This window comes from Herpailurus yagouaroundi, unplaced genomic scaffold (genome assembly GCF_014898765.1).
Source record: "Herpailurus yagouaroundi ecotype Mexico unplaced genomic scaffold, PumYag 140, whole genome shotgun sequence".
Taxonomy (NCBI): Eukaryota; Metazoa; Chordata; class Mammalia; order Carnivora; family Felidae; genus Herpailurus; species Herpailurus yagouaroundi.
Window position 1 is genome coordinate 81982194 of NW_024412395.1, and position 26200 is coordinate 82008393.

Below are 26200 nucleotides of genomic sequence, written 5' to 3' on the forward strand. Positions count from 1 at the left end.
CTTTCCCCTACAGCAGGGACCCACAAGCTTTTTCTGTTAAAGGACCAGATAATATTTTAGGCTTTGAGAGCCATGTGGTCTCTATCACAACTATTCATTTCTGCCATTGTGGCATGAAAGCAGCCATTGACAATACATAAATAAATGAGCATAGCTGTCTTCCCATAAACCTTTATTTACAAAAACAGATGGGGCCCCAATTCCTTAGTTTGCTGACTCCCTGCCAGGAAATATCTGGCATCTCAACTTGAATGACTGTTGGCCAGTATTCAATCCAGGCTTCAGTTAACCAAGCACATTCAGATCCAATATCAGGTGCTCAATGTAACACTAAAATCTCAAATCCTGAATGAATGAAACCATATAAATATACCTGCCCTTCCTAGCCTTTATATTTTATTCTTTTTAAACAGACATGCCTAGAATCCACCTATGTTCTCTCTGACACAAATTAACAAGGCCTTACTGTTTGTTTGATGTAGTGTTCTGCTCCAGGTTCAGACAAAAGGGGGTGCATTGTGTGTACAGAATTTTATTTTTATTATTTTTTAAAATATGCAACACATGAATTTGCATGTCATCCTTGCTTAAGGGCCATGCTAATCTTCTCTATCATTCCAATTTTAGTATATGTGCTGCTGAAGTGAGCACTGTGTGTAGAGAATTTTAAAGCAATAATAAACCAACTAAATGTCTTCTTTTTATTATCACCATGTGCTGGAAATCATAAAAATGTCAGTAATAAATTCCTCCATTCTGCTGGGGGTGCTCCACCACTAGCCTCTTTTTGTTGAAATGCCACTGTTAGGTTATTTCCTCTAGGAACTGATTAGGCATTTCTCTTTGTGGGCCATGAGGAGTTTAACTCTCTCTATAAGCCTGGAGATAATGAGGGGATATGGGAGTTTCTCCGGATAAAAGGCAATCTCTTGTGATGTAACTGACCCATGTAATGCCCGAGGTCGCGAAACCCCCCCACAAGAGACCACCAGAGTCGTAAGTCAAAGCCAAGCGGCAAGGGTCGTTTACTGCAGGTTCGAACCTGGACCTCTGCGCACTCGTCGCCAGTGACGAGTAGAGGCCTCGATCAGGGTTGGTACAGCGTTTTTATAGACAGAGACAAATAGCATAGGGGAGGTTTCAAATTATGAGGGGCCTGATTAGTTGGTTTTAAAGTAAGGACATTTGTTGTTCTCTGATTGGGCGTCCTTTGTCTGTTCTTTGGCGGGAAGGCTTTGTCCGTTACTTGTGGCAGGAGGAAAAGGGGGAAGGGGGAAGGGAATAGGGGAGGAATGTGTTAAGCAAGCAGGTTTACAGAAGCGAGAAATGCCGGTTAGTTCATGTACAATCACTTATTCTATTACATACCAGACTACATTTAGGAAGTTTCACAACTTACTCTTTACATAGCGAGTTACATTCAGGAAAGGTTTCACGATGCTCGTAGCAAACAGCAAGCAAAACAGACTTCTCAGCAATTGTATTTTTTATCAAAGATCCATAATAAGCAGAAAAGAGAACTTAGCTTTAAACTAAGGCAGGGCTGTCATTTGGATTTAAAGCTGTTCTTTTCATTCCCCCCTTTTTTCTTGTGCCTAAAGAGCCAATCTTGGATCTTCAATTTTCTATTTGTAATGTCTCGAGCGGTTGGTACTGAGTTCGTAAGACCATTAATTGTATAGCATTGAACCTGTCTTGGACAAAATTAATAATTTTGTTTATGATGCAGGGGCCTAATGTGAGAGCGAGAAGTAGAATGGCCAGAGGCCCGAGTAAAGTGGAGAGCAGGGTAGTTAACCAAGGGGACGCGTTGAACCAGGATTCAAACCACCCTTATTTGTGGACCTCGGGGTAGTATTAGGCTTACTTGTGGGCCATACTGACTGGTTTGGCCCTATTAGTGTTGGTGAAGCTTTGGGTTTTATTTTTAATCTTATCTGAATAACAGTTGCAAAGTAAGGCGGTCCCCGATACAGGTAAATTCCCCAATTTAGTCCCGTAATCCATCTTGTCTCCTTTTTTCCGTCCTCTAGGAATTTGATACGAATAAGGTTACAGGCACGGGTTTGCTTGGGACAGGGGCTGGCAAATTTCATGTCAATATAATGGGGTTTTACCTCCCATTTCCAGCTTCCATCATTGGTAGTAACACAACTCCAAGCCCTACAGTAGAGGGATTCGATTCCTCCACAGGTTTTTTTCATTGCTCCTGTTCTGAACCCGGGACATGCATAAAACCCACCAGATCTTATGCGCTTTTTTTCATTTTCTGGGGTTCCGGTCCATGACGGATTAGGACGCTGGCGGCTTCCGTTGGGGGGAAGTACCCCCATGGTTACGGCTACATCCTCTAGGTTAAAATATAGATCAGGCCACCAGGCATTTAGGGGAGTATCGTCTGCTGTGGTAGTATTATAGACTTCCTGGGTTTCCAAATTAGAAACCTCCCAAGTTAAAGTATAGGGTATATGGGGGTTGCTCGCAATACTTATCAGTCCGTAGGAGGTGAGCAGGAGCACGCTAATGAGTGTTCCTTCGATCATTGTGGGTCCGGAGCTGCTGCAACAGTCTTGATATGGGATACCCAGGCCTTTGGTCTCAGCTGGTTTTCGGGGTCAGTTTTTTGACGCAGAGTCAATTTTAAAGGATGGGTCTTACTCTGGTCAACCGTCCAGGCGGTGTTGGCTTCCGGCACAAAGTCTTCTCGAACTGCAAAGGGATCAGCTGGTCGGGCGTGGGTGTAATGGATCCAGGTAGCAATCCCATCGACTTTGAGAGCAGTGGGTGTGGTTAGGATCACAATGTAGGGTCCCTTCCACCGTGGTTGGAGGGTCTCTTGCTTGTGTCTCCACACGTATACCCAATCTCCGGGTCGGTAGTGATGCGGCTCAGGAGGGGGCCCGTTCTCATAAATGGCTCTCAATCTGGGCCAAACTTCCTGGTGGGTGTGCTGGAGTTCCCTCAGGGAAATAAGAAGTTTATGATCATCAAATTCAGTTAACACATTAGACTGTAGGTTGGGAATTATAGGGGGGGGCCACTCCATACATGATTTCAAAGGGGGTTAATCCCAGTTTGTAAGGGGAGTTCCGCACCCTGAACAGAGCGTAGGGGAGTAAGACTACCCAGTTAGCGCCAGTCTCCATGGTCAATTTAGTTAAGGTCTCTTTTAGAGTTCTATTCATTCTTTCTACCTGTCCTGAGCTTTGGGGTGTATATGCACAATGTAGTTTCCAATCAGCCCCAATAAACTGCGCTATCCCTTGTATTACCTTTGAAATGAATGCTGGTCCGTTGTCTGATCCTATTAGGGTAGGGAATCCGTACCTGGGCATGATGTCTTCCAACATTTTCTTTGCTACTACCTGCGCAGTCTCATGCTTGGTGGGGAAGGCCTCTGTCCATCCTGAAAAGGTATCTATAAACACTAACAAATATTTATATCCATATTTTCCAGGCTTTACCTCGGTGAAGTCTACTTCCCAATAGGCTCCCGGCCTGGTTCCGCGGGTTCTGGAGCCAGGGTTTTTCCCGTGGTTGGTGGCATTAGTTAGTTGGCAAGCTTTACAGCTAGTAACTGCTCGATTTTTGTCCTGGAGTCTTTAATGGTGATTCTAGCATGCCTTATTAAGTCTTGCATTTTTCTTGTGCCCATATGAGTGGCTCGGTGCATCTTGGATAAGACTTTATTTCCCATTTCTTCTGGGAGAATTATGCTACAGTCTGCTGCCCTCCACCATCCGTTAAGGCACTGAGTTAAAGGTAATTTTTGAATCCAGTTTAGGTCTTCTTTAGTGTAGGCGGGATTTTCCGGTAAACTAGCTGAACCAGGGTCTGGTAGGGTGGTCATTAAAGCACAGTCCACCTGTAAGGCCACCTCTCGGGCCACCTGGTCAGCCAAATTATTTCCTCTGGCCACCGGTGTGATCGGTTTTTGGTGGCCTGGGCAATGTATGATGGCTAGTCGTTTAGGCAGCCAGAGTGCCTTTAAAAGAGCCAATATTTCTTCTTTGTTTTTGATAGTTTTCCCTCTGCAGTTAGCAGTCCTCTCTCTCTGTATATAGCTCCATGTATGTGGGCCGTAGCAAAAGCTACTATCTGCTATCGGTATACACGTTTAGTCTCTTGTCTTTTCCCAAAGTCAGTGCCTTGGTTAAGGCCACAAGTTCAGCCCGTTGGGTAGAGGTGCCAGCTGGCAAAGGCTCTGCCCAAACAGTCTCAGTTTCAGTTGTGACTGCTGCCCCCTCGTACCTTTGACCCTGATGTACAAAGCTGCTGCCGTCAGTGAACCAGGTAACCTCGGCGTCTGGTAGAGGGTGATCCTGTAAATCTTCCCGAACTCCATGAACCTGTGCCAATATCTCAGTGCAGTCATGGAGGGGGGTATCTAAGTCCGGGTCTGGACAGGGAGGCAGGGTTTAGTGTTCGGGGGGGAGCATAAATGATTCCGAGGGGATTTAATAATAGTCCCTGGTAGTGAACCAGTCGGGCGTTACTTATCCATCAGTCAGGAGGTTGTTTGAGGACTCCCTCGATGGCATGAGGGGTTGTAACATGTAACTCTTGTCCCATAGTTAACTTATCAGCATCCTTTACCATTAGAGCTGTAGCAGCGATCATATGGAGGCAAGGGGGCCAGCCAGCCGCTACTGGGTCTAGTCTTTTTGAAAGATAGGCAATGGGCCTGGGCCATGGACCAAGGAGTGGCATCAACACTGCTTTGGCTACCCCCTTATTTTCATCTACGGAGAGATGAAAGGGTTTGGAGACATCGGGGAGCCCTAAGACTGGCGCCGACAACAGGACGAGTTTAACTTGCTGGAAAGCCTGCTCAGTTTTCTCTGTCCACTCAAAGGGCGCCTGTTCTCGGGTGACCAGGTAAAGAGACTTAGCCATCTCAGCGAACCGAGGTATCCACAAGCGGCAGAACCCGGCCGATCCCTGGAATTCTCTTACCTGCTTTCGCGTTGTGGGTCGGGGGATGCGGAGGACGGTTTCCTTCCGTGCATCAGTGAGCCATCGATGGCCTTCTCTTAACAGATACCCCAAGTAGGTTACCTCGGATCTGCAAATTTGGGCTTTCTTTGCTGAAGCCCGGTACCCCAGGGCACCAAGTGTCCAGAGGAGGTTCCTGGTGCCTTGCAAGCAAGCTTCGGCAGTTTCAGCGGCGATTAAAAGATCGTCGACGTACTGCAAGAGAGTCACTTCGGGGTTTTGATTCCGGTACTCACCCAGATCCTCGTGAAGTGCCTCATCGAACAAGGTGGGTGAGTTTTTAAATCCTTGGGGGAGCCGGGTCCAGGTGAGTTGCCCATTTATGTCCCTCTCAGGGTCGGACCACTCGAAGGTGAAGAGCTCTTGGCTTTTGGGGGCCAGAGGCAGGCTGAAAAAAGCATCTTTCAAATCAAGGACAGTATACCATTGTCTTTCTGGGCTGAGGGCACTTAGGAGGGTATAGGGGTTGGGTACTGTTGGGTGTATGTCCATGACTCGGCGGTTAACTTCTCTCAGATCTTGTACTGGACAGTAGTCCGCACTGTTAGGTTTTCATACAGGCAGCAGGGGGGTGTTCCAGGCTGAATGGCAGGGACGCAAGATGCCTAAGTCTAGGAGGCGACGGATATGTGGCGTGATGCCATTTCTGGCCTCCATTGACATCGGGTATTGTCGGACCCGAACTGGATCTGCCCCCGGTTTCAGCTCTATGAATAGATCCGGGCGATGTTTAGCCAACCCCATACCCCCGGTTTCAGCCCATGCTTCTGGAAACTGCTGGAGCCAGGGCTCTATGTTTTGACTTTGTGAGGGTGGCTCCTGATGGAGTCGATATTCATCTTCTAATCTTAGAGTAAGTATGGTCATGGGTTGGTTGTGAGGGCCAGTCACTTGGGGGCCTCCTGGCGTAAAATGAATCTGGGCCCCCATTTTAGTGAGCAAGTCTCTTCCTAATAAGGGGCAGGGGCTGTCGGGGATGACTAGGAAGGAATGGGTGACCTTTCCATTTCCTAGGTCCACAGTCCTCTGGGTGGTCCAGGGATATTTTTTTATTCCGGTAGCCCCTTGGACCCAGGAAGATTTTTCAGAAATTTTTCCATGGGGTCTGATCAAGACCGAATGTTGTGCCCCTGTGTCGATTAGGAATTGAACTGGGTTCCCCTCCACTTGTAGCGTTACCCTAGGTTCGGGGAGGGGATCCGAACCCCGTCTCCCCTATTCCGCATCTTGAGTGAAGAGGGCGGGTGTGGTTTTTGGCTGCCACGGTTTTTGATTATGACGTGGCTTTTTCTTTTTAGGGCATTCTCGGGCCCAATGGCCTTTTTCTTTGCAATAGGCACATTGGTCTTTATCCAGGGGCTTTTGGACGACAGCGGCCAGGACTTTGGTCATTTTTTTCGGTAGCTTTAAGTTGCCTGTCCTCTGGAGTCTCTCTATTATTATAGACACGCTGGGCAATGCGGAGTAAGTCCTGAATCTGTTTTCCCTCCAGGTCCTCTAGTTTCTGGAGTTTCTTTTTAATATCAGTGGCTGCCTGATTTACAAAGGCCATTACAACAGCAGCTTGATTTTCGGGGGCCTCGGGGTTCATGGGGGTATACTGTCTGAAGGTTTCCATTAATCTTTCTAAATAAGCGGCAGGGCTCTCTGTCTTACCTTGTATTACTGAATACACTTTTGCCAAATTAGTGGGCTTGCGTGCAGCAGCCCGGAGACCCGCCATTAGAGTCTGGCGATAAATGCGTAGCCGTCCCCTACCTTCTGCCGTGTTGTAGTCCCAGCCATCCTGTGGAGGTCGGGTCAAGGGAAAAGCTGTATTAATGAGATCATGGTTAGCAGTGGGTTGGCCATCATCTCCAGGAACCAGCTTTCTTGCTTCCAATGGAATTCTTTCTCGCTCCTCGGTGGTGAACAGGATTCGGAGGAGTTGCTGACAATCATCCCAGGTGGGTTGGTGGGTGAACATAACGCTGTCCAGGAGAGCTATTAAATCTTTAGGGTTATCAGAAAATCGGGCATTCTGGGTTTTCCAGTTATATAGGTCACTGGTGGAGAAGGGCAAGTATTGAAGCCGGGGGTTCCCCGTATCATCGGGAGGCCCTATTTCCCATAAGGGTAGAGCTACGGTGGAGTCAGGAAGGCGGAGTCCTGGCTCATGTGGGGCCCCCCTACGGGTACGTCCAGCCGGCCCTTGGATTTCGCCCCCACTAGGCATGGGCGCGGGTTGAGCCTCCCTATTTTCTAGTTCTTCCATTGGCTCGGCTACGGGAAGCTCTGCCAGCGCAGGGGGAATGGGGTCGGGAGCAGGGATGGGGGCAGCTTGAGGAATAAGGGGGGGAATCTGGTAAGGGGGAGGGTCAAGGGAAAGTGAATCTTGGCTGTCGGGGAGAACAGGGGGTGCATTCGGAGTTTGTGGCTTGGGAGGGTTGGTAGGTTTAGCTGCTAGAATTTTGCATGGCCCTGTTGTTAAGAAAGAGGCCATCCAGGGAGGTGGGTTTTCTACTAAATCTTGCCACACCAGAATATAGGGAATCTGATCCGAGTGACCTTCTTTCCCTGGTAGGAAAATTTTTGATTTTACTTTAAGGACCACAGGGAGGCAGAAGGTTCCCTCTGTAGGCCAATTGACCCCAAAGGTGGGCCATTCAGAGCAGCAATAGGCGATCAACTTCCTTTTGGGATTGTCTAGCCTTAAGCTGTGTCCTCTAGCTCTTACATCTTTGAAATTGGTGAGGAGGAGGGAGAGAGGGGTGCTCTGCGTTTGGCCCATGTTATGATTCTGAGGAAGAGGAGAAGAGAAGGGGGCGCGGGCAGCACGGACGCGGGGGGGGGGGGCGCCGCTGGCCAGGGGGCGGCACGGAGGGGGCCCTGAAGCGGCTGAAATTAGCGGTGGAGGAGTTCGCGCAGGCGACCTCCAAGGGTGAGACCCCCAGCGGCCTGGCTGGGCCCCGGGCGGAGGGGCGGGAGGGAAAGCCGCAGGGAGCTGAGGAAGGAGGAGAGAGGAACAAAGGATGGAATAATTAATTCTGATCAGCCGAGAAAACAATTCCAATAAAGCATCCGACCCATGAAAGAAAAACAAGAACTAACAAGAATCTTTCGCAGCGGTTCCAACTTTCTGGTGCTGTTTCGGCCAACCCGGTAGAAAGGGTTACGGCTAGGATGGTTATTATTACAAAGGCCCAGGGGTGACAATACATTTAGACTGACACAGAAGCACTCGAGTACTCGTCCGTCCGCGTCCCTCGCGGGAGCTTAGGTGCCTCTTAGCATAGGCGGGCAGGTGTAAATCCCCTGCTTGGATCAAAAGATTTTGACTGCCTTAAGCCATATGAGGATCACCGCGGAAATCGGGTTAGAGCCCACTCGAATCCCGTAGCTTACGCCGTGGGACTACACATAGGGTAAGTCAGGCGCGTGCCCCTGACTCTCAACAATCATTCCAGTCAATTCAACAGACAGACACACAGACACACATCACATCAGAATACGGGTAACAATTGGCATGCCTAGGTGGTTTTTCTTTTAGACGCCTAGAGATATTTTTTTAGCACTCTGGAAGTTCATAGAGAAAATGAAAGTATTTAGTTCGCAGGCGCGTTGGGCGTAAGCAGCCCACAGAAAAGAATCCTGAGGGGCCAAAAAGGCCCCCCGATGGACCAAGAAGGTCCCCTGATGGGCCAAGAAGGCCCCCAGATGTCAGTGGACGTCTCCAACTGACCCCGGCCGGGTGCCCTATAGCGCGTCCGCCAGGGTCACACCAGCTTCCAGACAGAACCGGTTCTCCAGAGAAGAAACACAGATCAGAGAAAAGAAAGAACGTTAGAGCCGGCTTACTTACCGATCGGAATCAGATACGACCCGTTAACCAGAAGTCTGGTGGGCTCGGGGGAAATCTCGGTGGAACCTCCAAATGTAATGCCCGAGGTCGCGAAACCCCCCCACAAGAGACCACCAGAGTCGTAAGTCAAAGCCAAGCGGCAAGGGTCGTTTACTGCAGGTTCGAACCTGGACCTCTGCGCACTCGTCGCCAGTGACGAGTAGAGGCCTCGATCAGGGTTGGTACAGCGTTTTTATAGACAGAGACAAATAGCACAGGGGAGGTTTCAAATTATGAGGGGCCTGATTAGTTGGTTTTAAAGTTGTTTGTTGTTCTCTGATTGGGTGTCCTTTGTCTGTTCTTTGGCGGGAAGGCTTTGTCCGTTACTTGTGGCAGGAGGAAAAGGGGGAAGGGGGAAGGGAGTAGGGGAGGAATGTGTTAAGCAAGCAGGTTTACAGAAGCGAGAAATGCCGGTTAGTTCATGTACAATCACTTATTCTATTACATACCAGACTACATTTAGGAAGTTTCACAACTTACTCTATTACATAGCGAGTTACATTCAGGAAAGGTTTCACGATGCTCGTAGCAAACAGCAAGCAAAACAGACTTCTCAGCAATTGTATTTTTTATCAAAGATCCATAATAAGCAGAAAAGAGAACTTAGCTTTAAACTAAGGCAGGGTTGTCATTTGGATTTAAAGCTGTTCTTTTCACCCAAGAGAAATTTCTTTTTTTTTTTTTTTAAGAAAAAAGAGTTTAGCTCCATTTTTATTCAAAGAAATGCTAATTAAAATAACACTGATTCATATTCACCTATGAAACTGACAAGGAGTCTTTAAAGTTCTTATAATCATTTTTGGCAAGAATGGTATGAAATGAGGATTCCATGTGCTGTTAATGAAATTGCAATCTGGTACAGCACAATCCATTGATTACTAGCAGCTGGGAACATAATTTCTTTTTTTTTTTCCTTTTTTTTAATTTATTTTTTAATATATGAAATTTATTGTCAAATTGGTTTCCATACAACACCCAGTGCTCATCCCAAAAGGTGCCCTCCTCAATACCCATCACCCACCCTCTCCTCCCTCCCACCCCCCATCAACCCTCAGTTTGTTCTCAGTTTTTAACAGTCTGCAAGAGAAATTTCTAAAAGACTTTTATGTGATGAAAAGATTCTCAACATCACTCATCATCAGTGAAATACAAATCAAAACCACAATGAGATACCACCTCACACCAGTAAGAATGGCTAAAATTAACAACTCAGGCAACAACAGAGGCTGGTGAGGATGTGGAGAAAGAGGATCTGTTTTGCACTGCTGGTGGGAATGCAAACTGCTGCAGCCACTCTGGGAAACAGAATGGAGGTTCCTCAAAAAGTTAAAAACAGAACTACCCTATGACCCCACAATTGCACTACTAGGTATTATCCAAGGGATATAGGTGTGCTGTTTCAAAGGGGCACATGCACCCCAATGTTTGTAGCAGAGCTATTGATAATAATAGCCAAAGTATGGAAAGAACCCACATGTCCATCAACAGATAAATAAAGATGTGGTATATATATACAATGGAGTATTACTTGGCAATCAAAAATAGTGAAATCTTGCCATTTGCAACTACGTGGATGGGACTAGAGGGTATTATGCTAAGTGAAAATAGTCAGAGAAAGACAAATATATGACTTCAGACATATGGACTTTAAGATACAAAACAAATGGTCTGTGTCCCCCCCATCTCTCTGCCCCTCCCCTGCTCATGCGCTGTCTCTATCTCAAAAATAAAAACATAAAAAAAAAAAAAAAGATACAAAACAGACGGGGGAGCCTGGGTGGTTCAGTCAGTTCAGCGACTTTGGTTCAGGTCATGATCTCACCGTTCGTGGGCTCGAGCCCCGCATCAGACTCTGTGATGACAGCTCGGAGCCTGGAGCCTGCTTCGGATTCTGTGTCTGCCTCTCTCTCTGCTCCTCCCCCGCTCATATGCTCTCTCTCAAAAATAAATAAAGATTAAAAAAAATTTTTTAAGATACAAATAGATGAACAAAAGGGAAGGGAGGCAAAATTAATATAAAAACGGAGGGGGACAAAACATAAGAGACTCTTACATACAGAGAAAAAACTGAGGGTTGCTGGAAGGGTTGTGTTTGGGGGGGATGGGCTAAATGGGGAAGGGGCATTAAGGAGGAGACTTGGTGGGATGAGCACTGGGTGCTATACATAGGGGATGAATCACTGGAATCTATTCCAGAAATCATTATTGCACTACATGCTAACTAACTTGGATGTAAATTTAAAAATAAATAAAAAATAGGGGCGCCTGGGTGGCGCAGTCGGTTAAGCGTCCGACTTCAGCCAGGTCACAATCTCGCGGTCCGTGAGTTCGAGCCCCGCGTCAGGCTCTGGGCTGATGGCTCAGAGCCTGGAGCCTGTTTCTGATTCTGTGTCTCCCTCTCTCTCTGCCCCTCCTCCGTTCATGCTCTGTCTCTCTTTGTCCCAAAAATAAAAATAAAAACGTTGAAAAAAAATTTTTTTAAATAAATAAATAAATAAATAAATAAAAAATAAAAATAAATGCTCGGTGATAGTCATCACATCACTATGGTATTTAAATTCCTTTTCATACATTTAAAAGAGATACAATAATTTCAAATGTGAATATTTACAACACACTGAAAATTTAATCCTTTTAAGTCAAGATAAAAATTTTAGATGTCAACATCAAAATGTGTGAAAGTATATACATGGTTTCATAAAATATTTTTAGGTAGGGGCACCTGGGTGGCTCAGTTGGTAAAGCCTTCGACTTCGGCTTAGGTTGGTGGGTTCCAGCCTCGCGTCAGCTCTGGACTGACACCTCAGAGCCTGAGCCTACTTCCGACTCTGTGTCTCCCTCTCTCTCTGCCTGTCCCCCACTCGAGCTCTGTCTCTGTCTCAAAAATAAATAAAACATTAAAATAAATAAATACATACATACATACTTTTCTCTTTAAAAAAAGTACAATTTCTGCGAAATAAAATATCAAATAGCAACATTTATATTTGCTATAGATGCCAAAAGCCTTGGCATTTTCAATGAGATGTTTCATGCTTACTCGAGAAGTCATTTATCACAGATGTTCTAAAATGCAATCTCAAATGATTCCACTTACTGAATTGCTGCCTTTGTGTGTGAATGTATGTGTGTCTGTGTGTGTGAGAGACACACACTTTATACTATGAAAGCTATAAAAACCATACATACTTTGAGTGTGCATTCACTAAATGGAACACCAGTAAGTAATGGCCTTTGCCTTACATTATACATATCAAAAATTCTGAATCACGGCTTGGGTGGCTTGGTTGGTAAGGTGTGGGACTGTTGATTTCAGCTCAGGTCATAATCTCCCAGTACGTGGGACAGAACTCTGGGACTGGGTCCACGCTGACAGTCTGGAGCCTGCTTAGGATTTTCTTGCTCTCTCTTTTTCTGCCTCTCTCCTGCTCAAGCGCTCTCTCAAAATTAACAAACAAACAAACAAACAAACAAAGCCTTCTGAGTCCTGTGAAAAAGAAGAGGGATCCTAGGATATTTTTATGTTCAGAATAACTAGTGCTAAATACTAACGAGCATTTTGCTAGTAACTGTATTAAGTACTTTCCATAAAATACCTCATTTATTCCAGCAGGCAACTCTGTGTGGTATTATTTCCATTGCTTTATATATAAGGAAATGGAAGCTTAGAAAATTCAATTTTCTGAAACTCTAGCAGAGTCAGGAAATCTTACCATAACTGAACAGTTCGCTGCCTTCAATCACGAGAAAGTGTCAAGGAATCACATTTATTAGCACTTCAAATAATTTTTCGAAACAAGGAACATCTAACGATGCTTGACTCTTAAGACACTCCTGTCCAGGTTAGCTTGGGTCAGTGGTTCTCACGGTGTTTAACAGCTTTGTTAAATAAAGCACAGACTTGCGGAATCCCTCTCGCTCCCAGGGTGGGGTAGAGAATCAGAATTCCTAGCAAGTTCCCCGGTGCTGCTGCTGCTGCTCCGGAAGCTACGCCGTAAGAATCTTTGGTTTATGAGTTTTAATCCTAAAACCATTGGGACAAGTGTTGGTCTGGGCAGAGCGATGGTAAGTCCTAACGTGTTTCAGAAGCCTAGACTCCACTTTCTCCTGCGACAGGAACCCCAAATCATGGGCGTGCCCCGAGGCCTTGTCCGCCGCCAACTCCGCCCTGGGGTGTGGCTCCGGCCCCGCCGCGGGCCTCGGCACTCCATTGCTCTCCCCGCCAGCCTCGCCTGGCCCCGGCCCCGCCCCCCGGTGGGCCCATTGGCTCGCAAGGTCCACAAGGCGCCTCTGCCCTCACGCCCATTCCGCAGAGCTGGTCAGGCTGAGGCGCTGCTGCCGGAGCGCGGGGTGTGAGACGTGGCTCGTCGGCGGAAGAGCCATGTTGGACTTTGCCATCTTCGCCGTTACCTTCCTGCTGGCGTTGGTGGCAGCGGTGCTCTACCTCTATCCGGTAATCGCCGTCTCGGCCTCGGGGACTCTGACAGCCGCCCCAGCCTCTGTTGCCGTATCCGCGTCGCTCTGCGCGCAGTGGGCCGCAGGGAGCGGGCCTGAGAGGAGGACTCCCGCTCTCCCTTGTGTTCCTGTTCCCGCATCGCGCAGCTGCAGCTCTCGGGCACGTGACGCCTCGCGGCGTGCGCGCAGGCTGCGCTGGGAGAGCGGAGCGGGCGGCTGAAGGACCCCTCTGGCGCGCACGGCCAGGGACGCGTTGCCGCCTGAGGGCTTAGGGCCGTTCTTCTGGTCCAGCTGCCTACCTGCTCCCGGCACTGCCACGCCTCTGTCACAGGCTGCGTGAGCAGTACTTTGGGGTGACTTTTGGGCAGTAATCCTGCCAAACCCAAATTCCATTTTCCAAGGTGTCTGGGAGGAAACTTGAGGGTGCGAGAGTGCTCCACTCCTTTGTCCTTTTGAGGATTCTCCTGGATTTTTTTTTTTTTCTCCTTCGTGTCCTGCCTTTCGATCAGTCTTTCCGTCTGTTAACGAAATCCAAAATCCTCACGGCCCAGATCGGTCTTGCTTTTCGCAGGGCCTCGGAAGCAAATGGAGCTGTGGAATGAGCGTTGTGGTGGGTTAGTTCCTGAGCTTGAAGTAGCGACTTTGCGTTAGCTCTGAATCTTGTTCTACTAGACTTATCTGCTTGCCTTTATCAGCCTCAGGGGGTGATTCTGAGAGGGAAAGGAGCTAGTAGATGAGCAATCATCTCTTAACCTGTTTACAAAAGACGGTGGTGTTTTCGTGGAAAAAGTTAAGTAGCTGAGCTCCCCAAAACCTCACTGATAATAATGAGGGAACACCTTAAATGTTCAGAGATGGTAAATGGATTAGATTGTAATATTGCAGCTACACAACCTGTAATGTCCTGTATCCTATTTATCTAGAAACTAAAGGTTTAGTGACTCCAGATCCTGAGGGTTTTTTGTTTTTTTTTTTAATGTGTGTTTATTTTTGAGAGGGAGAGACAGCACAAACGGGAAGGGCAGAGAGGGGGAAGGGCAGAGAGAGAGAGAGAGAGAGAGAGAGAGAGAGAGAGTGACAGTGACAGAATCCGAAGCAGGCTCCAGGCTCTGAACTGTCAGCACAGAGCTGGTTGCAGGGCTCGAACCCACCTGCTATGAGATCGTGACCTGAGCCGAAGTTGGGACCTTCCAACAACTGAGCCACCCAGGTGCCTCTCCAGATCTTGAATTTTTGATAATCTTTAAATGAGATTGCCCTTTGATTAGTCTATAGGAAGGAGCACTGTTTAGTCTTTCAGCCAGATACGGTTCCATGTACTGGCTATACAGTAGTGAACAAACCAGGCAGAAAATTCATATTCTGGTGAGGGGGAACAGATAATATAAACAAATAACACTAAAATACTAGTATTAAGTATTATGGATCAAAATAAAGTTGGGAACAGGTAGTGTTTTTTTAAAGTAGGATGGTCAGTTTTTTTAAGGAAAAATATTCCAGAGTGGCTGCACCAATTTGTATTCCTACCAACAATGCAAGAGGATTCCTTTCTCTCTACATCCTTGCTAACAGTTGTTATTTCTTGAGTAGAACTATCCTACAATCCAGTAATTGTACTACTGAGTATGTAACAAAAAATGCAAAAACTCTAATTCGAAGGGATACATGCATCCCTATAGAGCATTATTTATAGCAGCCAAATTATGGAAGTAGTGCAAGTGTCCATCCATAGATGAATAAAGAAGATGTGGTGTATACTTACAATGGAATATTATTCAGCCATAAAAAAGAATGAGATCTTGCCATTTGTAGTGACATGGATAGAGATAGAGAGTATAATGCTAAGTGAAATAGGTGAGAGAAAGACAAATACCATATGATTTCATTCATTTTTGGCATTTAAGAAAGAATAAATGAGCAAAGGGGGGAAAAGAGACAAACTAAGAAACAGACTCTTAACTATAGAGAACAAACTGATGGTTATGAGGAGAGGTAGTGGGAGGATGGGTGAAATAGGTGATGGGGTTTAAAGAGTGCACTTGTCACGGTGAGCCCCACATGTTGTGTGAAAGTGTTAAATCACTATATTGTACACCTGAAACTAACACAGTATATTAACTATACTGGAATTTAAAATTAAAAATATTAATAAAATAGGATGACCAAGAGGTAAGGAGAAATTGGAAAAGAGACCTGAAGGAGATGAGGGAGGGAGCAAGCCATTCAAGTATCTGAGAAAGCATTCCAGACAAAGAGAATAGCATATGCACATCTTCAGGGGGAAACATCCTAATGTGTTCCAGGAAAACAGAAGACTAGTGTGGCTGGAGTGGAGTGAGGAAGAAACTAGTAAGAAAGATAAAATCAGAATGATGGGGAGGAAAGGCAGGTTTTTGTTGTAGGCCAGTTTATGGACTTGGCATTCATTCTGAAGTAGGCCACTGGACGGTTTCAACAGAAGAGTGACATTTTAAATTTAAGGGAGTTAAAAATTTGATATTATTAGTTAAATCTTAAGCAAATCATTTTGACTGATATGTTAATAAACTTGTGGACCTAGGGTAAGAGTAGAAGTAGGCAGGGTAGTTAGGAAGCTGTTAAAATAATTTTGGTGAGATCTGGTGCTAGCTTGATAGCAGAGATAGTGTGGAGGGAAGAGGGGTATATTTCATTTGGAGCATAGACAATTTAATAGGAGGGAAGGTGGAATATATCGGCATACATGTAGGCAGATGATAGTCATGGTGTGGAAGTTATTTCTTGATTGCTTTCATTTTTTCAGTGGAAAAGTAGCAAGATCAGTTACTGGTGGGGAATAGGGGATTTAAAGAAAGAAAAGGAGCAGAAGAGCCATTTGGAAGATTACAGAATGATAGACTAGGGAAGTGTGTGATTTCCAGGCAGTTCACTGGGGGTTCATGAAATTAAAATAAGACTAGTCAGCATGGTTGTGTTTCTCTTCAGCTGTGTGGATTCAGGGACAGTTTGTCAGATGTTGGATTTAATTAGAATTGGGGTTTTGCTGGGACACCAGGATGTAGGGCAAAAGGATACAGGACAAAGGAATGTTTATAATGACGTACCATGGAATCTAACCTGAGTAAAGTGGAAAATGAATATGTAAGTGGGTGTGTTAAAAGTACTTTTTGGGGTAAAAATAGTTTTTGGAGTGAAGATAATAAAAATAGTTGAGAAGGAAAGATAGGAGGTGCTTGGAGATTTGGATGCTTAATGTTAAAATTCTGGAGATGTTGAAGTTATTGGTCATGTAAAAATCTAATTTATGGGGACGCCTGGGTGGCTCTGTTGGTTGAGCGTCCAGCTTTGGTTCAGGGCATGATCTCGTGGTTTGTGAGTTCGAGCCCTGCGTTGGGCTCTGTGCTGACAGCTCAGAGCCTAGAGCCTGCTTCGGATTCTGTGTCTCCCTCTCTCTCTCTCTGCCTCTCCTCCATTCACACACTCTCTACCAAAAATAAACGTTAAGAATTAAAAAAAAAAAAACCTAATGTATGACCATGGGAATGAGTTGCTAAGATAGGGTGGAGGCTTGAATAGGGGAGAGATGGGTCAGGGAAAGAGGATAAACTTCTGTAGGTATAGGAGTCTGGGGATGAGAGAAGACCTAAGGTTGGTAGTCCTGGCCTTTGTGTGGTGTCTAATATAAGTAAGGAAAAAGATCATAATAACACTCTGGATAGTCTCAAGGCCAATGGTAGTGGTGAGGCAGTGAAATGGGGAGATTGAAGTTTTGCAGGGTTTTGTCCAGGTGCATACCAATTTTGGGATCCCTCTCATCATTTTAGCTATTTGGGAGATGTGGATGTAGTAAAGAGTGGGAGAGCATTTTACCTGGCATTCTGAGGTTCACTCTTCATTTTTGCTGATGAAATGTGGCATTTGCTATAGGAACCATTTTATCCAGAGGATGCACAGACTTCTAATGCTCCCTCTTCCTGTTTGCTGATGGAGTTGTGGAAACCAGGATTAGGTTAGTGGGGAGGGATTGTACTTAGTATTTCCACATCGTTAGAGTTTATTCACCCCTGCGTGTCAGTAGTTTTTTCCAAATATTCAACATTTCTGTCGTAACACTACTCTGTGAAGGTGTCCAAATATTCAAAGACATCAGTTGCATTTTCTTCAGCATGAAGATACACATTCTGGAGCCATCCATCTTCCTTCCCCAGCTGGTACTGGTTATAGTCTCCTTCAATTTAGCTCTTGTTCTTTTACTATCATTGTGGGTATTCTCTTCATCTGTGTTATGTACCCTATTTCCTACATGCCTCACAATCCTTTCTTGTTTCACTTGCTATATATGCTGCAGTGCATCATTTTACAGTAGCTTCCTAAGAAAGTGTGCATGGCAAATACATTTTATGAAACCTAGCTTATTTGAAAGGTTTCTGTTCTAGCTTTACACTTGAATAATAGTTTGGCTTCGCATTAGATTATAGAATATTTTCCCTTAGAATTATAGGTGCAACCACTCCCCCAGCCTGTTTTTCCTGAATTTGGAATCTTGAGGTTTACTTCCAGAAGGATGGTAATCAGAGGAATAAAGAATCTGTATGCCAACTTTTTAAGAATTGGTTAAGTCTGTGTCTTACCTTATGTCTTATCCAGGCTTTCTGGTTACTGAGTGCAAATCTGATTGCTTTTTTAGGAATCCTCCTTCTTCCTCTGCAGACTCCTAGAGGAGGCCTCTCAACTATGTGAATTAATCACTTCTCCAACAGCTTAACACTTTCAGAAATTTGTTGAATTGTTCATTCTGTTATTTCCTCTCCCTTTCTCTTTATTTTTGTTTTCTCCTTTCTTATTCACTTTCATTTAGTGGGATTTCAGAAGGAGCAGATAATTGATGAATGTTATGGATCTACCATGTTTAAAGAGAAATCAAGAAGCTTGTTTTATGATTAATAATTTTATCCCAGGAAATTGAAAGTAGGATTTTTTATACCACTGGGTTTTTCTAATTTCCTCCCTATTTAAAATATTAAACTTGACAAGTTTCCATTATTGATGACTGTAGGACAGAATTATACACTGTAGATTTCATTGTTATCAGCTAAATACAAGTGACACATACTACGCATACTATTAACCTAGATAGCATTCTTGTAGTATTTAGCAGAAACTGAAAAACCCTATAGTTAGTACCGTTCAATCTAGTATTTCTCTTTTGGCATATATACCCCAAAGGAGGAAAAAAGTAAAGTTTTACAAAGATTTTTATAGCTCTACTTATATTAATGAAAAAACAAAAGAAAGAAAGAAAAAATAGCTGAGATGTTTTATAGCAGTATAGTAGGAAAATGATTAAGCAATTTCCTTTTTAAAATTTTTTTTAAATTCAATTAAAAATTTTTTTTAGTGTTTATTTATTTTTGAAGAAGAGAGAGACAGAGCATGAGCGAGGGAGGGGCAGAGAGCGAGAGAGACACAGAATCCGAAGCAAGCTCCAGGCTCTGAGCTGTCAGCACAAAACCCGACGCGGGGCTTGAACTCATGAGTTATGAGATCATGACCTGAGCCAAAGTCAGACGCTTAACCAACTGAGCCACTCAGGTGGCCCTCACTGTTTTTTTAGTTTTTAAAAATGTTTATTTATTTATTTTTGAGAGACAGGGAGAGTGCACAAGCAGGGAAGGAGCAGAGAGACAGAAGGAGATACAGAATCTGAAGCAGGCTCCAGGCTCTGAGCTGTCTGCTCAGAGCCCGATGTGGGGCTTGCACCCAGGAACTGCAAGATCATGACTTGAGCTGAAGTCTAATGCTTAACTGACTGAGCCACCCAGGTGCCCTAGGCAATTTCTACTATATGATGAACATAGTTTAGCCTTTAAATGTTCAAGTATGTTGAATCACCATGTTGTACACATGAAACTAATATAACACTGTATGTTAACTATATTAGAATTAAAAATAAAAAAGGAAACCTCTTCTTTTAATTAAGATATAAAACAATAAATGCTCAAGTAAAGAGATATTTATTCATTTACTTACGTAATGTTAATTAGGAAAAAGAAAGGGGGCAGAATGCTAGATAGATAAATTCTGACTAATATTAATAAAATTGTTGACAAAATTCAGAATTGATCCTGGAGTAAATATTTCATGTTATTTTTTCCATAAATATTTAGTTTATTTAAAAATGATACAAAGTTGGGGAGCCTAGGTGGCTCAGTCGGTCAAGCATCCGACTTCAGCTCAGGTCATGATCTCATGGTTTATGACTTCGAGCTGCGTCAGGCTCTGTGCTGACAGCTCGGAGCCTGGAGCCTGCTTTGGATTCTGTGTCTCCCTCTCTGTCAGCCCCTCCCCACACACACTCTGTCTCTCTCAAGAATAAATAAACATCAAAAGAAAATTATAAAAAGTCATATTAAAGAATAATATGCTTATCATAAGATAAAAACTAAGAAAAAAATAACATTGATCCCAAAACATAGCAGCTGTAACCCCAGTATAAAATTGTAAATATTAAAATTTTACATACTTTTCCCCAGTTCATTTTAGAGGTTGTTACTTGAACAATTTGCTATGAATTATTTTATTATTTGTATGCCACACACCTCAGTGACTGTATGACCCTGACAATAATGACTGTATTTGGGCCGTCTGAATGGCTCAGTCAGTTAAGCATCTAATTCTTAATTTCAGCTCAGGTCATGATCTCGCAGTCATGAGATTGAGCCCCAAGTCAGGCTCTACGCTGAGCATGGAACCTGCTTAAGATTCTCTCTCTCCCTCTGCCCCTCTCCCCTACTTGTGCATGCTTTCTCTAAAATAATTTAAAAACTGACTACATTAAAGCAAAAGATGAATATCATATTGTATTTTGGTAAATTCTTTGGCTAGAAAGAGAACAGTTTTAGGAATGAAACTCTTGTAAGCATGACATTGATTTTTTTTTATAAGCCAAGCCAGAGGGACCATACGTAGATTCAGAACAACAAAAAAGGTACTTTGTTATATATTAGTTGATGTAGAATGGAGATTAAAACTTTCAAACGTGTTAGTTTAATTGACACAGAGGAAGAATATTAAGATTATTCTTTTAAATACAAGGAACCCAGTTTTTGTATTTTAATATAGAAAGAATTCTTGATATTCAACCAAATTGGAAAGCCATCACTTAGTCCTGCAGATGTCTTGGCAAAACATCTGACTTATGGGTTATGTGATTATACATTAAGTTATATGTTATACATTAAGTCATTATACTAAACTATTTTAAAATTTCTCCTTAAGGCTTCTAGACAAGCTGCAGGAATTCCAGGGATTACTCCAACTGAAGAAAAGTGAGTAGTTATTATTGTTATTATTATTATTTTTTGGAATTCAGTAGAGTTAACTCTTATTTAATTTTTGGTATCAAAACGAAACCATATTTGTAAATTACATAGTTTATTTAATTCCTTTATTTACTCTAAATTTATCTCTGGGCCTAAACCTGAACTTTGTTAAGAACAGAGAGGAGACGGGGCGCCTGGGTGGCGCAGTCGGTTAAGCGTCCGACTTCAGCCAGGTCATGATCTCGCGGTCCGTGAGTTCAAGCCCCGCGTCAGGCTCTGGGCTGATGGCTCAGAGCCTGGAGCCTGTTTCCGATTCTGTGTCTCCCTCCCCCGTTCATGCTCTGTCTCTCTCTGTCCCAAAAAAACAAAAAATAAATAAACGTTCAAAATAAAAAGAACAGAAAGGAGAGCTGTATAAACAAAAACTTTAATTGCTTTCAGGTATCTGGCTGGCTTATTCATTAGAACATCCAACTCTTGATCTCAGGGTTGTGAGTTCAAGCTTCACATTGGGTATAGAGTTTACTTTAAAAAATAAATAAGAAATAAAAAGTTACACACACAAAATCTGAAAAAAAAAAAAAAAAAAACTTTAATTGCTTTCACTTTCTCTAGCCAGAGTATTGAAAATAAAAAACAATCATTAAGATAGAAGGAAATTAGAAAAAAATGCCAGAACTGATCTGATGATTTAAATCAGCCTATGATGATCATTGCTATCGCAAAATGAGATGTTGCAAAAATGGGATTATTTTCCATTGTGTAAGTCAGATGTTCCTTGTGTAGCTTTTTTCTTGGTTTGAATTGTTACAAATTCTCAAAATATCAGAAAAATCCATATCTAAATATAACTACAGAAAGTAAGGAGTCAAATTTAATTAAGTTTTAGATTTTGCAATAATTTACATTTCATTCAACTCTGCTCTCATCTGTTGACACAGTTAATTCAGTATCAGTTATTGTTTTTCTGATTCTTCCAAGTTAAATTTCTTATTTTTCCAAGTTATTTTTTCAAATGTTGTTCTTTTCTCAGAGATGGTAATCTTCCAGATATTGTGAAAAGTGGAAGTTTGCACGAGTTCCTGGTTAATTTGCATGAGGGATATGGACCTGTGGTCTCTTTCTGGTTTGGCAGGCGCCTTGTGGTTAGTTTGGGCACTGTTGATGCCCTGAAGCAGCATATCAACCCCAATAAGACATGTAAGTTTAATTTTTTTTCTAATTATCTGATCCTCATCTTTTACGAATAAACATCTATACATGAAGAGCCACACATTGTTCATGGGTAAGACTAGCTAACATTTGTTGAATGTTTTATACTATATGCCAGGCATTATGCTAAGGTCTGTATAATTAGTACCTCACTGTAGTTACAGTATTGTAAAATGATTATTTTTCTCCTCAGTTTATAGATATATACAGTAGAATCCCAATATAAATTCCAACAGGATTTTTTTGAAAAAAATAGATCCAGGGTGCATCTGGAATAGTAAAGGTACTTGAGCAGTCAGAAAACATCTAGAAAAGAATATTCATGAGGGGAATACTTATACCATCTGATAGAGCAATGTGCTATAAATCTAGATTAATTTAAAGAATCTTGTATTATGATAAGACTAGACAGACTGATGGAGTAGGTAGTCTGGTAGACAAACCAAGTATACATGATAAGAGAGCATTTTATGATAAAGGGGAAAGGTGATAAACGGTTTTGGAAAACTGGTTAGCTATTTGGAAAAAATAAATCTGCATCCCTGCCTTGCTCTTTATAGCAAAATAAATTCCAAATGATTAAAATTTGAAGTCCTAAAAAGTATTAGAAGAAAACGTGGTTAAATATTAAATTGGGGATAGGTGTTGATAAACCTTTTCTTACCATGAGATCTAGGAGCCATCAAGCACAAGATAGGTAAACTGTCTTAAATTTTTATGTAAATCTATATAAAAATGAGAAATTTCAGTACAATAAAAAGCACAGATTACTACCCATGATGTGTAGTTGATTACTATATTTCTGTAAAATAAAAAGGTACCCTGAAAAAGTTTAAAAGAGATGGGGAAACCATTTACCATCCATATATATAAGTAAAAACTAATAAGAAAATAAAAATAAAATGGAGATATAGAAAAATGGGCAAAAACAAGGTAATTAAGAAAGAGGAAATAAAAATGGCCAATAAATAAATAAATGAAGATTTCAACCTGTCTAATAATTAGTGGGATGCAAATAAAAGTTTTACCTATCTTACTTGGAAGATATGAAAAATATTGGCAAAATGCATTGTTGCTAAGGGAATAGGCAAACATGGAATGTAAATATTTTATAAACTTGGGAGAGAGGGTTGGCAGGATCTTTGATTTAGCAATAATATCATAAAGAATATATCATAAGTTGATATTCATATAATGAGAAAAGACATATTAATATTATTTACAATAAAAATTTGAAGCAAAGTTAAATGTTAGTGGCTGAATGAAAAAATATAATCAGGCCTTAATATGCTGATGTAGATTTATTTTGTTTACCAAATATCTGTATGGCCTACTATATGCCAATACTATTATAAGCCATTTACAGATATTAACTCATTTAATCCTTAGAACAACCTTATGAAGTAGACATTAGAGAAAACTGAGGTGCAAAGAGGTTAGGTCATTGGCCCAAGATCACACAACTTATTAGTGATAGAAATGGGACTTGAAGGTAAGCAGTCTGGCCTGAGTTTGTGTTCTTAATCACTAAGCTTTCCATAACATGGAAGGATGGCTCTGTCAGGAAATGCAAAGATGAGTAAAACCAGACGTGGTCTCTGCTCCTGTGGAGCTTATGGTGTATTGGGGAGTAGGAGAACCATGTAAACATTGAAGTGATCATACTAATGAACTGGGAGAAGTGCTCTGAAAGAAGTGTTTGTATTTGTAAAATCTGACATTTTTCTGTTTCCTTCTTTTAAGTAATGTTAACTATAAAAACAAAACAAAAGCAGTCTTATTGGGGCAGCTGCGTGGCTCAGTTGGTTGAGCAGCGACTCTTGACTTCGGCTCAGGTCATGATAGCACAGTCATGAGATTGAACCCTGTTTGGGGCTCTGAGCTGAGCGTGGAGCCTGCTTGGGATTCTCTCTCCCTCTCCCCCTCCTCTCTCTCTCTCTGTCAAAAAAAAAAAAAAATGCAGTCTCAAAAATGTTTAACATTATCTCTCTGGTGAAATTTAGACGAATTTTCTTTGTATTTTACTGTGTTTTAATTGTTTACAATGACAATGTATTTTTTTTTGTATGAAACAATATAGTCATTAAAGAAACACGTAAAAAATGGATGAAAGAGAAAAAAGAAATTTCTGCACTCAGCCAAATAATTTTAACTGTAATACTTAACCTTTACACACCAATAACAATTTTGCTTTAAAACCAGTGGAATGAGCTTTTTTAAAAATCAAAGATATTGTTGTCATGTAGGTAGAGTATTTATGTTAAGTATTAATTATTTATAGTGTAATTGTCAGTCAGGATATTGTATTCTTAACAGCAGGAAAGATAATGAAGGGAGTTGGGAAAAAAGTTGGCATGCTGTTAGCTACAGTCCCCTACCTCCTTGATCTCTTTGTTTTGTGCTAGGTTTTTATAGTTGTTTTCTTTGTTTTCAGTTCTGTTGCCCACTTGGACTCAGAAATACTTAATTTGTCTGTTTCAGCGGACCCTTTTGAAACCATGCTTAAGTCATTATTAAGGTATCAGTCTGATGGTGGGAATGTGAATGAAAACCACATGAGGAAAAAATTATATGAAAGTGGTGTGACTAATTCTCTGCAGAGTAATTTTGCTCTCCTGCTAAAGGTAAGGTGATGAGAAGTGTGGCCCATTTTTTAATACAGATGATAGTATATTTTTGACTATTAGTGTGTCTTGTCTTTGCTACTTTTTTTTTTGTCTTTCTAAGCTGATTTTTATTCTCCTGAAATTCTAAAACAAAACAAACAACAATAAATAATCTTCACACCTGTACTCTTCTGTGTAAGTTGGAATGATGGGAATGGAGAGAACCTGAACAAATTTTCTGTGTCAATAGATTTGTCCTTTGTGCCCAGGCCAGACTCTAAACCAGTCCCAAAACCTGATCTAAGCTCACTTAAAACACATTCTCTTGTTAAAACTGCAGATTTACTGGGCCTCTGCATAGACAAAACTAAATCATACTGCAGAGGGATCTGGCATTTTTTTTAAACAATTTTTTAAATTTATTTTAATTTTATTTACTTATTAAAGCATTTTTTTAGATGTTTTATTTTATATTTGAGAGAGACAGAGAGAGAGCATGGGCAGGTGAGGGGCAGAAAGATGGAGACACAGTCTGAAGCAGGCTCCAGGCTCCGAGCTGTCAGCACAGAGCCCAATGTGGGGCTCAAACTCATGAGCAGTGAGAACACTACCTGAGCCACAATCAAACGCTTAACTGACTGAGCCACCCAGCAGCCCCAACAGTTTTTTTTTTTAATTTTTTTAATGTTTATTTATTTTTGAGATAGAAAGAGAGCGCGCATGAGTGGGGGAGGGGAAGATAGAAGTGGAAACACAGAATCTGAAGCAGGCTCCAGGCTCTGAGCTGTCAGCACAGAACGTAACACAGGGCTCACTCAAACTCACAAATTGCAAGATCAAACCGGAGCCGACGTCCGATGCTTAACCAACTGAGCCATCCAGGCACCCCTTAATTTTTTTAATGTTTATTTATTTTTTGAGAGAGAGTGCGAGTGGGGAAGGGGCAGAGAGAGAGGAAGACACAGAATCTGAAGCAGGCTCTAGGCTCTGAGTTGTTAGCACAGGGCCCGATGGAGGCTCAAACCCTCAAACTGTGAGATTGTGACCTGAGCCAAAGTTGGACACAACCAGCTGAGCCACCCAGGCACCCCTAGGGATCTGACATTTTTAAGATGTTCCACAAATGACTTATTTACAAAGTTTGAGAACAATAGTAATCCATACTATTTACTTTTTGTCCCTAAAGATCCTTAGCTGAGCCCTATGTGCTGACAGTTCTCTGTGTCCCAATAGCACTGTTCCAAACCTTCACCCTTATTCTAGTATTGCTAACAAATCCCTTTGCTTGCTGTAGGTGTCTTTGCCTCCTGGTTTGCTGAGACCATAGTGTCCCTTACCTGTAAATTCCCTCAATATCCTATTTCCCCACAAACAAACTCTATCCATCTCAATCTTGTTCTTTCTTGTCATTTTAAATCTTAAAGAACCCTTTCTTCTGTACAAAACTAATCCATCCATTTGTGCTCTTTAAAAACAATGGAATTGGGGCACCTGGGTGGTTTAATTGGTTGACTGACCGACTTCGGCTCAGGTCATGATCTCACAGTTTGTGAGTTCAAGCCCCACATGGGGCTCTGTGCTGACAGATTAGAGCCTGGAGCCTGCCTCAGATTCTGTCTCCCTCTCTCTTTGCCCCTCCCCCACTCATATTCTGTCTCTCTCAAAAATAAATAAACATTAAAAAAATTTTTAATAATGGAATTTATAAAATTAATGTATGATTGCTGTAGAAAACATTTTATTTTTTATTT

At 42.5% G+C, this 26200-nt stretch overlaps 3 protein-coding genes and 1 non-coding gene across 4 annotated transcripts in view; 1 reads left to right on the forward strand and 3 right to left on the reverse strand.

Moving 5' to 3' along the window:
* Positions 1–549: 549 nt before the first annotated feature.
* LOC121031132 (U6 spliceosomal RNA) lies at positions 550–651 on the reverse strand. The gene has a single exon (XR_005790566.1). It is a non-coding gene; the product is annotated as a U6 spliceosomal RNA (small nuclear RNA).
* A 925-nt stretch (positions 652–1576) lies between these two features.
* Positions 1577–6337, reverse strand: LOC121030361 (uncharacterized). Its single transcript, XM_040474677.1, is given in 8 exon segments — positions 1577–2561; positions 2611–3040; positions 3042–3604; positions 3607–4032; positions 4035–4095; positions 4098–4404; positions 4406–6205; positions 6315–6337. Coding segments are annotated over 8 exon segments (3651 nt in total). The 3' UTR covers positions 1577–2520.
* Positions 6338–6343: 6 nt separating this feature from the next.
* On the reverse strand, positions 6344–8830 carry LOC121030362 (uncharacterized). Its single transcript, XM_040474678.1, has one exon. It carries the CDS (start codon positions 7763–7765, stop codon positions 6344–6346), a length of 1422 nt encoding a protein of 473 aa, XP_040330612.1. The 5' UTR covers positions 7766–8830.
* A 4310-nt stretch (positions 8831–13140) lies between these two features.
* The window catches only part of CYP20A1 (cytochrome P450 family 20 subfamily A member 1), a 75725-nt gene continuing 62665 nt past the window's right edge, over positions 13141–26200 (forward strand). Inside the window, exons 1-4 of the mRNA XM_040475906.1 lie at positions 13141–13328; positions 20588–20637; positions 21665–21831; positions 24325–24467. Coding sequence (XP_040331840.1) covers positions 13257–13328; positions 20588–20637; positions 21665–21831; positions 24325–24467 — 432 coding nt within the window. The 5' untranslated portion in view covers positions 13141–13256. The remainder of the gene's footprint in view (positions 13329–20587; positions 20638–21664; positions 21832–24324; positions 24468–26200) is intronic.

What these genes read in the sequence shown, in the direction of transcription:
- LOC121030362 (XM_040474678.1), bottom strand. Translation starts at nt 7,765, where the DNA reads ATGGGCCAAACGCAGAGCACCCCTCTCTCCCTCCTCCTCACCAATTTC.